This window comes from Emys orbicularis, chromosome 11 (assembly GCF_028017835.1).
Source record: "Emys orbicularis isolate rEmyOrb1 chromosome 11, rEmyOrb1.hap1, whole genome shotgun sequence".
NCBI classification, from domain to species: Eukaryota; Metazoa; Chordata; order Testudines; family Emydidae; genus Emys; species Emys orbicularis.
The window spans coordinates 41,764,089-41,778,657 of record NC_088693.1 but is presented as its reverse complement, the minus strand read 5'-3'; the positions used below and the strand labels follow the sequence as shown (position 1 = coordinate 41,778,657).

Here is a 14,569-nt window from a genome sequence, read left to right as displayed (position 1 = left end):
CCACAAGATCATCAGGTTTGACCTGATGTCACAGGCCACCAATACCACCCAGCACCCACACATTAAATCCAGCAATGGAAATGAGACCAAAGGAAATGAGACCCATAGGAGACTAGACTACTATGTGCCACAGGCAGATAATAGGAGGGACTGGGGTATCGGAGGGTCTTGCAATGGCAGGGAAATAATTAAGTGAGCTATATACAAATAATCCTGGCAAGTGACCCACATCCACACACTGCCAATCTGAGTTGGGGGAAATTCCTTCCTGAACCAATTTATGGCAATGAGCATGTGAGCCAGAGCAGCCAGCCAAGCACCTGAGAGCGAGAATGCTCGGTGCCACCTCAGAGCCCTGGCCTGCCCTGCCTAGGGTGACCAGATGAAATGAAGAAAATATCGGGACACGGGGGGGGGGGGAGGAAGCCGAGTGCTGCCGGCCGGCCAAGATCCCGGCAGCGCAAAATATCGGGACAAAAATCGGGACAAACAACTCAAAATCGGGACGGTCCCAATTTTATTGGGACGTCTGGTCATCCTAGCCCTGCCCAGTGTCCCGTCTCCAGTCATGACCACCCCTGATGCTTCAGAGGAGAGAGGTTAAAAAAAACCTTCCATTGGAGAAATAATCCCCAGTTAAGCTGCTTTCGGAGTAAGAGAGCTAAAACAATAGGAGCCACCAGCCTAGGGTGACCAGACGTCCCAATTTTATCGGGACTGTCCCGATATTTGCTTGTTTGTGCCGCGTCCCGACCGATGTGCGGTCGGGACACTGGACAAACAAGCAATTTTGCCATCCTGGAAGGGCTCTTGCCCCCGCCCCGTCCATCCCCCATTGGCTCCCTCCCCAAATCCCCGCCCTGGCCCCGCCTCTTCCCCATGCATGTGGCATTCCTCCTCCCTCCCAGGCTTGCTGCTGTAATGGCGGGGCAAGCCTGGAGGGAGGGGGTGGTGGCCGGCTTCCAGTTCCTGGAGCTGGTGAGTAGGGGCACTGGGCGGGCAAGGGGGGCTGGCAAGGGGGCTGCTCCCCCCGGAGGTAGACAGGGGGGCTCCGGACCCCGGCAGCGGCAGGGGAGAGCAACTCGGGGCCGCACGAGTGGCCATGTAAAGTTTATCGGCTTGAACGGGACCCCGGCCAGCTCCCCGCCCCGCGCCAGCATGTTGCGCCGGCCGCCGCAGGCCAGGTAAGGAGCCGAGTCGCCCCCTCCCCCCTCGTCCTGGCTCCTCAGCTGAGCCCCCCCGTCACCCTCCTGGGGGAGCAGCCCCCTTGCCCGCCCGGTGCCCGTACTTACTAGCCGCAGGAACTGGAAGCTGGCCACCACCAGGCTTGCGCCTGCATTCCAGCTGCAAACCTGGGAGGGAGGAGGAATGCCGCTCAGCTGAGGAGCCGGGGGGAGGGAGAGACTCGGTTTCTTACCTGGCCTACGGCAGCTGGCGGAACATGCTGGCGCGGGGCAGGGACGCTACCCCCCTACAGGACAGGGCGAGGAGCCGGCCGGGGTCCCACCCCCCAGCCGATAAACTTTATGTGCCCACTCGCGTGGCACTGAGCCGCTCTCCCCCGCCGCTGCCGGGGTCCGGAGCCCCGCGCCTCTCGCTCCAGCGGCTCCTTCCCCGCGGGGCGGCGGGACGTGCCGCATGTGCCCGGGGCCCGGGGGGGAGGGGCAGTGGCCACGGCGCGGCCGGCACCTGCACAACAGCTTTTCTTTTTTTTTGGTGGGTTTTTTTTTTGCTCTGCCTGCCCCTCCCCCCCCCCCCACGTCCCTATATCCCCCTCTCCCCTCCCCCCCCCCCGCGTCCCGATATTTTCTGGTCACCCTACACCAGCCAGAACACAGGCCGAACACAAGGCCAGTCAGCACCTGAGCTATGTGGGCAGAGAGCTTTCCCTGAGGCTGACTGCAAACACACAGAGTACTGTTTTGGTGGAGCTCTCTGTGTGTGAGATCAGATGCAGTGAGAAACACCCAGAAACAAACAGGAAGGCAAAAGTAAGCGCCAGAGACAGCCAGAGATGCGCTTGTAGCCTAACCCTGGGAGAAAGCTAAGTGAGAGAACTTTTTGGTAGAATGCTGGCTGGAAAAAGTCTTGAAATACTGAGCAAGGAAACTGTCTCCTGTTGTTTGATTCCTACTTTGTTCAAGGACACAGGATTTTGTACATTCTTTGTAAATAAACAGGATTGCATCAAAGAATATCTGACTGCATCACCAATTTCTCCTCCCAGCTGAAACTGACAAGACCCCAAATTCAGCTAACCACTCAGGTCAAAAAAGCTTATGTGCAGCTGAGGGTTTCTTTAGGTTGGGAGTATTCTAGTTAATCCTTACTTGGACGCTAAGTTACTGTACAAACAATCTTCCTTTTACCATGGAATGTGTTATGCTTAGAAAAAAAATCCCACTGTAAACCAGAGAAGATGTTTGACTGGGCAAATATAGCGTGTTACTGTTCCTGCCCTGGTGCAGTGGCTCTCAGCTGTCATTCCCATAAGCAGGTGGTGTAAAACAATAGCTCAGCAGTCACATTTTCCAAGCTGTCTATCAGGAAGCCGCAGAACCCTCCTCAGTGAGAGACTGTGAAGACTTTGAAATCCCTGCTAGTCTGTGTGTCTAGCTGAGACAAAAGGCCACACAATGAAGTTCCACTACACACACCTCCTCTTCTTTTGTTCAGGTAAGCTCATTTGAACAGTTGGTTCATTTTTGGTTTGGTTCATTGCTTAATGTGTTGCCCGCTGCTCTTTGTATATAATGTGAATTGTGTTAATAAAGCTTTATGAACTTGCAAGGATGACATATAAAATTAATAAAATAGTGGCTTCTAAGTGCAGTGATATCAGCTTATTCACATTTGAAGACTAAACGATCGCAGAAATATTCAGATGATTTAATCACAGTATGCACTAAATTCAAAAATCGAGCTGCTTTCTCCCCTCTACATTTGTTGCTTTTTTTGTGCCATGTTTTAGCACAGAACAAAAAAGACACTGAAATCTTTGGGGATTTTTAGCAAATATGGCTTGAAATGCAATATACTGTAACAAACATTTTCATTTATTTGTGAGGAATAATGATAAGGAAACTGAATTGATTGGCAGCTGCATGTGTTGTGCTGGGACCTATTAATAATTCCAATTAAACTGTCCCCTAAGAGATTAAGTATTTTGTAATCTTAAATATTTTTCACCAAATTAAAAAAAAATGGCTATATTCCTACCAAGCCCTATTAGAATAGAACTGTAGGAAGGATTTTGTTAATTGGATTAATAGAAACCAGTGTAACTCTTGACCTAAATATGACTCTGGGATCATAACATACCGTCTGAAACATGACACCAAATACTGCCCTTCCTGTCAGTGGAAACAGGAGCTGTTTGTCTGCAGCAGAATGTGATGTAAACGTCCGTGTTTTGCCATCCAAGCATCTTAATAGCAAGAGTTGTGTCATTTCAGTAAATCTGATCCATTTGGAGAAAAGTATTTCACATAGTACAAAGCAGCTGAGACCCAGGAGCAGATTAAGGCTGGATTCTCCGATTCCCAGCTCAACTGTCTTAAAGTAAATCAATTTGAAACTAAGAGTGAAATTCTGGCCCCACTGAAGTCAATGGCAACACTCCAATGGACTTCAATGGGCCAGGCTTTTGACCTAAGAACCTATTCAAGGGTCTGAGCTCAGAAAAAGGATTTTCAGAAGTGCTAACCTCTGACCTGAATCTGCTCCCACCACCGTCCATTCCTGTTGCAGGACGAAAAGATCACTGGGAGCAAGACAGGCAGCTCTGTGATACTGAGTACAAGGAAACGTGTTGTGCCCTTGTAACACTGCATTAGCCAGGCTGCAGTTTGGTCCCTTGTAGGTAGTGGAATTTAGTTTAATACTTTCTCAACCACATGACACACCCCACCTATTTTCACAAGTGGTTTTATTATGTGCTCTCTGCCAGTGTGAAGAGAATGAACTGACTCATAAAAATACGCTGTTACTGAAAATGTCAAGTTGATAGCAGCTTCTAGAATATATGCAATGTAGCAAAGGGCCTTAGCATTGTATGTTATCCCTTTCCCAACTGGTGAGGGCTTGGGTTTCCATATTATGCAAAATGTACAAAGGCCATTTTACATACCAACTGTTAGCTTTCTCTGTGACCTGAAGCAGATGTACACAACCACTTTCTGGAGAAAAGATGAAAGTATGTAGGAATAAGACTGCAAGATGACCGTTCCCTTGTGGCTCTCTCAAAATGAAATGGGAACTCACCATGGGGTATGCGACTGATCAAAATAATTTCTAAAGCAGATTTTTTCTGTATGTATCTGCTCACTGAAAGAGTGAGTGAGCAAGATACGGGAAGAGGAAATGGAATGAACATTAAATAAAGATAAAGTGTTATGTCTGTCTTGTCTGAAGTCACACGAGTCTTTTAATTAAGAGGGAAAGCCTGTTTTCCTTTTCCATGTGGATTTGAAATGACTGACTTGCATGCTGTTTCACTTGAAATTCAGATATAAAATAAGATGAAGCTGGATCAGTCAACAGATGTACACAGGGAGCAGATTGCAGGAACATAGCATTAATGTCTTCTTAACCACACAGCCATGCTGAGAATCACTCCCAACAACCCCCAGAATGCAAAGCTTAGGATAAGCTTACATAAATAAAATACAACAACAAGCCACAAGGTGGCACTTTTAGCTAAACATACTAACGTTATTTGTGCACGTTCTTTAAACCTCCAGTGTTATGGGCAAGGACAAGGATGTGGATCCAAGAAAAAAGACGCAAGAAATGCCTGACAATGAGTCTTCAGTTTGCCTAACTACCCAAAAATGCAGGGTGAGATTGGTTTTAGGAGTTTCATGAAGCCTGATTCCAACTTTGATGGTGGGAGTTCTTGATATTTGTTGGTCTCCTGGATGGAACTGTATGTGTTTTGAATGATACTTACTCTTGCAAGCAAATATTACTCAGAATCAGAATAGGTTATCGTCCCTGATGACTATGAAGCAGTCTAAGACATGGTCTGCAAATAAAAAGAAGCAATGAAATAGTAAATAAGCTTTGTTATGGTTAGATTCCCTCACTAAAATGGCACATGACTTTATATCAGTAATATTTGCAGGATATCCTTACCAAGATCGCAATATATTTTATCACTGTCTTACTGATGACATATTTGCTGTTCTGTAGCTGGTCTGATCCTGTGCTCTGAACATGAAACTCGTCTAGTTGAAGATTTATTCAAGAACTACAACAAAGTAGTGCGCCCGGTGGAAGATCATCGTGAGGCTGTTGTAGTCACAGTTGGGCTGCAGCTTATTCAGCTTATTAATGTGGTATAGTATGAATGATGATGTTTAACTGTGTTTGTTTATATGAGCTCATCAAACATTTCTTCTGAATACGCTTTTTCCCTAAACTTTCTGTTTGTTGTTTGAAGGATGAAGTAAATCAGATTGTAACAACCAATGTACGCCTGAAACAGGTAACCTCTGAATCTCATTACTCTTGCTATTCCAAAGCAAACTATTGCCCTGGACCTAATCAGGAATGTGCTATTCTCCGGACATAAATATTACACACACAACACACAACGTGATCGTTCCCCTTTATTCGACATTGGTGAGGCCTCATCTGGAGTACTGTGTCCAGTTTTGGGCCCCACACTACAAGAAGGATGTGGAAAAATTGGAAAGAGTCCAGCGGAGGGCAACAAAAATGATTAGGGGTCTGGAGCACATGACTTATGAGGAGAGGCTGAGGGAACTGGGATTGTTTAGTCTCCAGAAGAGAAGAATGAGGGGGGATTTGATAGCTGCTTTCAACTACCTGAAGGGGGGTTCCAAAGAGGATGGAGCTCGGCTGTTCTCAGTGGTGGCAGATGACAGAACAAGGAGCAATGGTCTCAAGTTGCAGTGGGGGAGGTCTAGGTTGGATATTAGGAAACACTATTTCACTAGGAGGGTGGTGAAGCACTGGAATGCGTTACCTAGGGAGGTTGTGGAATCTCCTTCCTTGGAGGTTTTTAAGGCCCGGCTTGACAAAGCCCTGGCTGGGATGATTTAGTTGAGAATTGGTCCTGCTTTGAGCAGGGGGTTGGACTAGATGACCTCCTGAGGTCCCTTCCAACCCTGATATTCTATGATTCTATGAACATTTTCTGTTCTGGTTTCCTGAAGCAGCTTAGGCAGATGGCAGAGCTGACTGATGATTTCTTTATACAGTCCTAGAACCTTGAAGTTCCATTGAACAACGTGGAGCTCTTGAAAAAAGACACTTTGCATTTGACAAGATGTCCTTCTCTGATATTGTTTCAAACAGCAGATTTGTGTTACAGTTATTTTAGATTATTGAGGTAATCATCATGTATTGTTTGAACATATATAAGAAAGTGGAATTGGTAGAAGGACACATACAGTACTTTTGTGCCTATCTACATGTATCAATGGTATGACAATCAGTAGATCTTGGGAATATTAGATTTAGTTCCAGCAATATTGATAACAGGTTTCCACTGGCTAAAATTCTTTTTTAGCAATGGACAGATGTCAACCTAAAATGGAATCCAGAAGAATATGGTGGGTTGAAAAAAATTCGTATCTCATCTGAGATAATCTGGCGCCCCGATCTTGTTCTTTATAACAAGTAAGTAGTGCTAACAGTACAAAAACTCTGCACGGAACCTCATATAACAAAAATTACTGAATTTGAAGTAGAGGAAGGGGACCAATGATCAGCCTGGTGTTTTTTCAATACCTATTTGAACACTTCATATGTGTCTGAATGACTAGCTGAGATGAGCATCATTTGGATTAGTAAATGGAAAAGATTGAGAGAGAGAGAACGTCTAAAACAGGGTTTGAGACAGTTATAGCAAGTCCAGTGCAGGACAGAAAACCTGTCTATCCTTAGGTTTCAGAGTAGCAGCCGTGTTAGTCTGTATCCGCAAAAAGAACAGGAGTACTTGTGGCACCTTAGAGACTAACAAATGTATTTGAGCATAAGCTTTCGTGGGATGTAGCCCACGAAAGCTTATGCTCAAATAAATTTGTTAGTCTCTAAGGTGCCACAAGTACTCCTGTTCTTTTTGTCTATCCTTAGAAGATCAAGACCAAATTCTTGGCACTCACCCCTCCTTATAACCTAATGACAGGGGAGTTACAGCCTGGTACTTCAGGTCTGAATTTGACCCATAGGTTTTATATTCAATGAGCCAAATTCTCCACCCAGTTACTTCAGAGCAACCCCTTTACTGAGTATATACCCTTTCCAAGTCTCCTTCAGATAGATACTGTATTATATGTACGTCAGTTATGCTGTCCTTGTCACTGTTAATTTCTTCTTTCTTTTGCAGTGCAGATGGTGAATTTGCTATTGATCAATTCACCAAAGTTCTTTTAGAACATACAGGCAAGATCACATGGACACCACCAGCAATTTTTAAAAGTTACTGTGAAATTATAGTCACACACTTTCCATTTGACCAGCAGAACTGCAGTATGAAGTTGGGCACTTGGACGTATGATGGTACAGTGGTTGTTATAAATCCGGTATGAAACAACTTTTTAAATGAGAGTACCAGTAGACATTGAATATTTTAACCTGAATTCTTTTTTCCCATGCCTTTTTTTTTTTTTTTTTTTTTTTTTTAATTCTCAGGTTTAAATGTCAATTGTAAACTGCTCTGATTGAAAAATAAACAGGTACTGAATTACTGAAATTATTAATGACTGATGCCAAAATATAGAGTGTACTACCAGCAATATTCAGCACTACAGGTTTCCTACAGCTATTCTGCACACATTTAATGCATAGACTTCATGGTCAACAGCATGGCCATGCTCCTCAAATTGGCACAGCTCCATTGACTTCAGTACAGCTATGGCAACTCTTTGTTAGCTGTAGTAGTATTAGGGCTTAGTATTAGGATACAGCCACTAGATTGCACATGTATCTGTAGAGGGTTGACATTCTCACTCCTGGAACAAAGAGTCCCTTAGTCATATACATTGTCTGTCTCTCTTTCTCCCTCTCTCATTTTCTATAACCTTTACCACCGTTGCAGCCAAGTGCCATCTCTAGATCCACTTTATAACTACCCTCTTGGTTTCTAAAATTCTGTGCCCACTTGCTTCACTGACGTCCTATCTGCCTACTCTCCAGCCAATTAACCCCACTTCGTCTCTTTGATCCTGTTCAGTCTCCCTGCTTGTTTATTTCTAGGGGCTGATTTTTACCTGTGATTTCCTACCTGTCCCACTTGGAACCACTTCCTTTTTCTTTAGATATTTCACTGAAGACTCCCTTTTCTCTTTAACTTGACTGTAGTTGATTCTTTCTGTAAAGCTTTTAGTTGAAATGTGTGTAAAAGGCATAATATTAAAATAAAAGTAACATAGAAAGAAATAGCTGGTGGGTTGGTTGGTTTGCTTACAAAGCCAGAAGCACAGGATTATATTGAATTTGGTTTCACTAGGAATCAATGCCAAGTTTTAATTTATTGGTCAGTAGCTCTAATATTGAGATTTACTATTTATCCTGTCAGGAGAGTGATCGCCCAGATATGAGCAACTTTATGGAGAGCGGCGAGTGGGTGATGAAAGATTACCGGAGCTGGAAGCACTTTGTTTACTATGCCTGTTGCCCTGACACCCCATATCTGGATATTACCTACCACTTCCTCATGCAGCGCTTGCCTCTCTACTTCATTGTCAATGTCATCATTCCCTGTCTGCTCTTCTCGTTTTTAACTGGGTTAGTGTTTTATCTGCCCACCGATTCAGGTACGTGCATTTATTACGTTACTGTAATAAGCTCCTGATTCTCAAAGGAAAGAGCAATAACTAACAATTAAGTCAATGGGACCTGTCAGGATCAGGCCCTAAAGTGATGGACACTATAAATCTAGCTGAGGAACAGTTTCAACTCTAAAACTGTTATTATGTAGGCCTCACTCAGCTCCCTTGAAAATCAGTGGTAAATCATCCATTCAATGTCACTGGGAGCAAGGTTCAGCTGATTGGTTTTGTGCCTTTGAAATTAATATATTGAATATGTTAATAAACAGTCAAATGGTGACACTGGAAACCCTGATATAGCATGTTTGAGTTAGGGGAGTTAGTTTGTTTCGGCCATTAGCTTCTCTGATGGCATGAATAAATATATTAAGCAACCCTGGTCTCTTTCTGGCCTGTAGTGTGCCTCACTATTAGGTGCTCTCTAATTTGAGAAAAGCACTATTCACTGCAACCATTTCCTGGTGCTTAATTTGTTTTTAATCCATGCCAGGATTTTGCCCCTTATCCTTGGCTGTTTTTTTCCTTCAATTTCCTCTTATGACGGGTCTTAAGAGATTTTTTTTTAAAAAATGCATGCCACTGGACTGAACAGAACAAAATGTATGTTCATTGTGTTTTGTAGTTCAGTTTTGTCACCCTTAGTGCTAAATAGCATTGCCAACCCTCCAGGATTGTCCTGGAGTCTCCAGGAATTAAAGATTAATCTTTAATTAAAGATTATTTCATGTGATGAAACCTCCAGGAATACGTCCAACCAAATTGACAACCTTAGTCCTAAAGGAAGTCTCAAATACTGCCTGAGCTCTAAGGCCATGTGCTCTCTTGTGCATTCAATCAGCCCACGGTGAGGCTGCCATTTATCCAGAGCAAAAAACAAAGCCACCCAAAGGAACTGAGGAAATCAACCCAAAGGAGCAAGCCCTGATTAGAGGCCATGTTTACTCATTTAACTCCTGCAGCACATACTCATGCTCATAGCAAGTGAGTTGTCAGTGCCTTCAGCCTGTCCCCAGTCCCAGTTGTGTCCTGGAAAATTCCAACTTGATGCTGGGGGGGTTGATCCTAATTTGGTCTCTCCACAGTGGCACAAGAACATGAATGACCAGCCAGGTTTGCTGCTTCTTGTAATGCAGAGAGAGATAAAAGTAGTCCAGATGTATAGGTATACATTCAAATATCCAAAATGTACCAGCAACCAATCACCCATGAAATCACACTCTATTTCTCTCCCTGATTAACACCCTCTGCACTGTATCACATTAATGGCAGTGTTGTTGTTTTGTTCTGCATGGCAGGTGAGAAGATGACTTTGAGCATTTCTGTTTTGCTGTCTTTGACTGTGTTCCTTCTGGTCATTGTGGAGCTGATTCCTTCTACTTCAAGTGCAGTGCCCTTAATAGGCAAATACATGTTATTTACCATGGTGTTTGTCATAGCGTCAATCATCATTACCGTCATTGTAATCAACACCCACCATCGCTCCCCAAGTACCCATATTATGCCACAGTGGGTGAGGAAGGTGAGGAAGGTTATTTGTGAATTTCTCTGCTTGAGCAGGGCCTTAAATATTTCACTCTGCGGTTTATGTAATAAAAATCTCAGGGTGTTGGGGGGAATTTCCCAATCCAGATAAATCTGAGGGCTCCCTGGCTGGGCTGCAAAATCACTCCTTTAAGTAGCAAAATTGCCTGTTGTTGGGTGTCTATCAGAGGGAAAACCCAACACCTGGGAGGCAGATGAGGCAAAACAAAGTGGTAGCTGTGGACACAGAGAAGGAAATAGGTAGGTTGCTTATATAGCTCTTTATGGGAACCGACAGATTATCAGGCTGCATGACTCCTAGCCCAGCCAGTGGCCAACTCCATCAGCCAGCTGCCTGCCCAGGTGTTCATTGTGGATCCACAGAGTGGAGCTCAACTGGGTCTCCCATGACAACTCCTCAGCCCATTCCCTACTCTCCTATGAAACAGCATTACTCCAAAGCTATTGGAAGGGAGGGAAATCTCCCTCTCCAGCGTAAATGATGGCCACCAGACCTTACCAAGACCCATGGCAGAGTTGTGGGTATGTCTCCACCTGGGGAACCCAGACCATCCATGGCCACTCGTGCTAGTCTTTCCATCACCCAGCTTGCATGAACTGGCATTAAACTATGTAGGCCAGACCTACCACATACCGACCTATACCTTTAAAATTGCTCCAGTCTTGCAGTGGAAATTCTTTTTTTTTTTTTTAATGGAACTTTTACAAATATTATTCTATCGAATCCCTGCAAGGGTAAGGGCTAGGGTTAGGGAATTTTAAAAGGCCAAGTCTGTACATGCTGTGTGATCAGGAAGAAAAACCTCCACTGATTTAAAGAAGGTTGTGAAAATCTGTGTGTGTGTGTAAGTGAAACAACAGGATAGCCAACAAGAAGGGACAAGCAAAAGCAGGCCAAAGGGATTTCTCTGCAACACTTCTAGACAGTGTGGGCCAGATCCTCATTTGGTGTGTATCAGCATAGCTCTATTGAAGTCAGTCGAGTTACGCCAATTTACACCAGTTGAGGTTCTGGTCCTGGGTGTTATACTCCAGTTATGTTTGGATCCTGTTAAATCAGTATACATTTTATATGGCAGCAAGAAATTGTTTCCTGAAAATGTGTGAGAGGCTTGTGTACGATTCAGTAAGCCCCAGGGCATCAGCTTTATACAAGACAAGTAAAGTGTGACTAAGGCTTGTGCTGTGACACACTTTCAAACAGGGAATTTCTAGCAAATCCAGTAGAGGAGATTATTTGGTAGTTAAGAATGTTGCACCTGCTTTTGTTTGTTGTAATGTCACATCAGTAAAACAATCTCCCTAAACTAATGCGATTTCTTTTTTCAGATCTTTATTGACACAATCCCAAATGTTATGTTTTTTTCAACAATGAAACGACCATCCAGGGATAAACAAGAAAAAAGGATTTTTACAGAAGACATTGATATTTCGGAAATCTCTGGAAAACCATGTCCTGCTGCCGTCAACTTCCACTCCCCACTTACCAAAAACCCAGATGTGAAAAGTGCTATAGAGGGAATCAAATACATTGCTGAAACGATGAAATCAGACCAAGAATCCAGTAATGTAAGGCATTTTTTATGTGTGATTCATCCCTTGCTTTTAAAATAAGACACTTTATTTTCTGGGAATAATAAATCTTTCCATTTCTCACAAATACACCCCAAACATAGTTTCTGCTGTATCAAAGAGCCCTGTTCTTTCCTTGATGCAATCTGTAAAGAATGATAAATAAAAGTTACAGATGACAATTGAGTCTTTGAAAAAAATTATGCGCTAAGATTTTCCCAGTGTAGTACATGAACTCAAAGAGGAGTGAGCACGGGTAGTTAGAATGGTTTCAAGGAAATTAACAATATTCCAAAACAGATTCCTAATGTATTTCATGCAGGACATTTTCCTAATATAATAGGCAGTTTGCAGTACACTCAAAGCTGGGAAATAAACCTTAACAAAACTTCATGCTAACAGAAACATTTTTATTTCACCACCTCAGAGATCTTAAATGTGACCTGCAAATGTTAATTCCAGTTTTGATAAGCTTTGATTTTGTAGACTCAATGCTCCAAATAATTCCTATAGGAGGGGGACATAATAAGCATCTTTTAGAACACCCTGGCCTTTTCTACTGTACCTCCCAAATGAAGGCATTTCCCAGGAAAAGCTAGCTTTGCCCCTCTTCTATAGAAAGTTAAGTCTATGTGCTAAAACCCTGATTTATAACCCCTGGTTATATACTTCTGTCCTGAGTAGTTTCTACTATTTGGTGGTTAACTTTAATAACTAATACAGCACGTATCGTTTTGAAGGATCCCAGAAACTTCTCAATTATATACAAAGAGCACCACTGAGATGCAGATGTTTCTGGATGGGTGGCAGCAGCAGCTTGAGCTTGGGGCGTGTTGGTGAGAGAATTATTTTGGGCACCCCCAATTTAACTAATTCATTTTGGGCCACAATATGAAAAAAAGGGCAAAATTCTCCCCTGAAGGTTTGACTGCAACGGAAATGCTGACTTAGATGAGATAGTTAGAGGTGCAGTCAAATACTCCAGTTTGCATCCGAGTTCATTTTGTGGGTGAAAACTGCACCTGAAAAAAGGGAGGCCTGACCTCCGCTCTTTTGAAGATTTGCACCTCATTTGTAAAGGAGGCTCTTTGAGTCACTGGCAGCCTCTTGAAGTGGAGCTCAGCTGTCTGTGTGATCTGTGCATCGTTTCTAAACATTTACAAAAGGTTTCCAAGGGCAAATTGCAAAACCAAGCTGGGGGTTGTAGCCATTCTGGTGAAACGTAGCACTTATGAAGTACTTGAAAATAGTAAATGATTATCACAGCCCCACTGGGAACTAAGTAAATCTAATAGTCAGTTTTACAGATGGGGAAACTCAGGCAGAAAGGTTGGAAAAGCCTTAAATTACAGAGAGTCATTGTCACAGGCAGGATTAGACTAAGATTCCTATGTGCCCACTCCCATGCTTGGCACACTACTCTATGCTCACTCACACCGCTTGTCTCCCCACAGAAGTTGCTTAGCAAAAGAGCCAGTTCAGAGCAACAGGCTTGGAGGTGCTTGTTCTGGCAAAGCCAGCTCGGGCACCATTGTCCCCCAAAACTCTGAACTGAGCTTGGCTCCCCACAAAAATCCAGGGGTCTATAGAAAAGGGTGTTGTGTCCCGAAGGTTGCTGGGTGGACAAAATGGGGACCATGAATAACCTAAAACCTTTAGGGAAAATGGTGACTGGTTTTGAACACTCACAATTGGCATACACTTACTTTTAAGGCTCACTTTCCAGTCTAAAGGGTACTGAGATTGAGTTTCAAAAGACCCTAAGGGGTTTAGGAGCACACGTTCCATTAAAAGCCAATTGGAAGGCACTTTGAAAATCTTTATTTAAATTAAAACCCAAGCTAGCTTTGATATTTATAAGTCCCCACAATCAGGAATAAGCCTGTGGCCAAATGTTTCTAGTGCTCTGAAATGCCCACTTTGGCAGCTGTCAGCACACTGCACAGTGGTGTGTGGGAAGGGGGTGGGTGTTCAAGAGTCTTGGCCGGAAACACCACAGCAAATCTCTGCTCTTACGAAACGAGCAATATGATCTTTTAACCACTGTAGAACACACACAGGGACCTCTGTTCTTAAGGCTGCCGTGAAAAGGAAGGTTGAATCATCCCTTAATTTGAACTTGTGGGTCCGGCTAGGGTAGGCATTGCAGACCACCAACTTGTCACTTCAAAGAAAGTGAGTATTTTTCCATAATAATATTAGAAGCCAGAGAGAAGCTTTCCTTTGCACAAGACAATAATTGCCCACACTTCCATATGCTGCCTTGTAAGGAATATAGTTCTTGGGAGGTTCTAACGGTCTTCTCTTTCTTTCATATCCAGGCTGCAGAAGAATGGAAGTTTGTTGCAATGGTAATTGATCACCTTCTCCTTGGTATCTTCATGCTGGTTTGCATTATTGGAACATTGGCCGTGTTTGCTGGTCGTCTTATTGAATTAAATCAAGAAGGATGAACATTAAATCTAAAACGTGTACTACCCCTGGCCATGTTTACTTTGTTGGCTTTTATTGAATACATTTCATTGTTCTACCTGTTGTGTTCTTCCCAGCTGTTGCACAGCTAAGAATCACTTCCCATGGGGAACAAATAAAGGAAAAATTAAAATGATGTTTTCCACACTTGGCATTTCTGAGCCACTTCCTGGTGATGTCTC

The 14,569-nt window shown here is 43.5% G+C and overlaps 1 protein-coding gene across 1 annotated transcript; it reads left to right on the top strand.

Annotated features, from left to right (window-relative positions):
- Nucleotides 1-2,636: 2,636 nt before the first annotated feature.
- Nucleotides 2,637-14,368, top strand: CHRNA1 (cholinergic receptor nicotinic alpha 1 subunit). The gene is made up of 9 exons (XM_065412945.1): nucleotides 2,637-2,676; nucleotides 5,194-5,339; nucleotides 5,444-5,488; nucleotides 6,539-6,648; nucleotides 7,358-7,553; nucleotides 8,549-8,786; nucleotides 10,097-10,320; nucleotides 11,673-11,912; nucleotides 14,237-14,368. The coding sequence occupies exons 1-9, from the start codon at nucleotides 2,637-2,639 to the stop codon at nucleotides 14,366-14,368; spliced, it is 1,371 nt and encodes a 456-aa protein (XP_065269017.1).
- The last annotated feature ends 201 nt before the right edge of the window (nucleotides 14,369-14,569 follow it).

Excerpts from the sequence above, each read along its gene's own strand:
- CHRNA1 (XM_065412945.1), top strand. The coding sequence starts at position 2,637 with ATGAAGTTCCACTACACACACCTCCTCTTCTTTTGTTCAG. Across the intron at positions 5,489-6,538 it reads CCAATGTACGCCTGAAACAG|CAATGGACAGATGTCAACCT; the intron begins GTAACCTCTGAA and ends ATTCTTTTTTAG. Across the intron at positions 10,321-11,672 it reads TGCCACAGTGGGTGAGGAAG|ATCTTTATTGACACAATCCC; the intron begins GTGAGGAAGGTT and ends TTCTTTTTTCAG.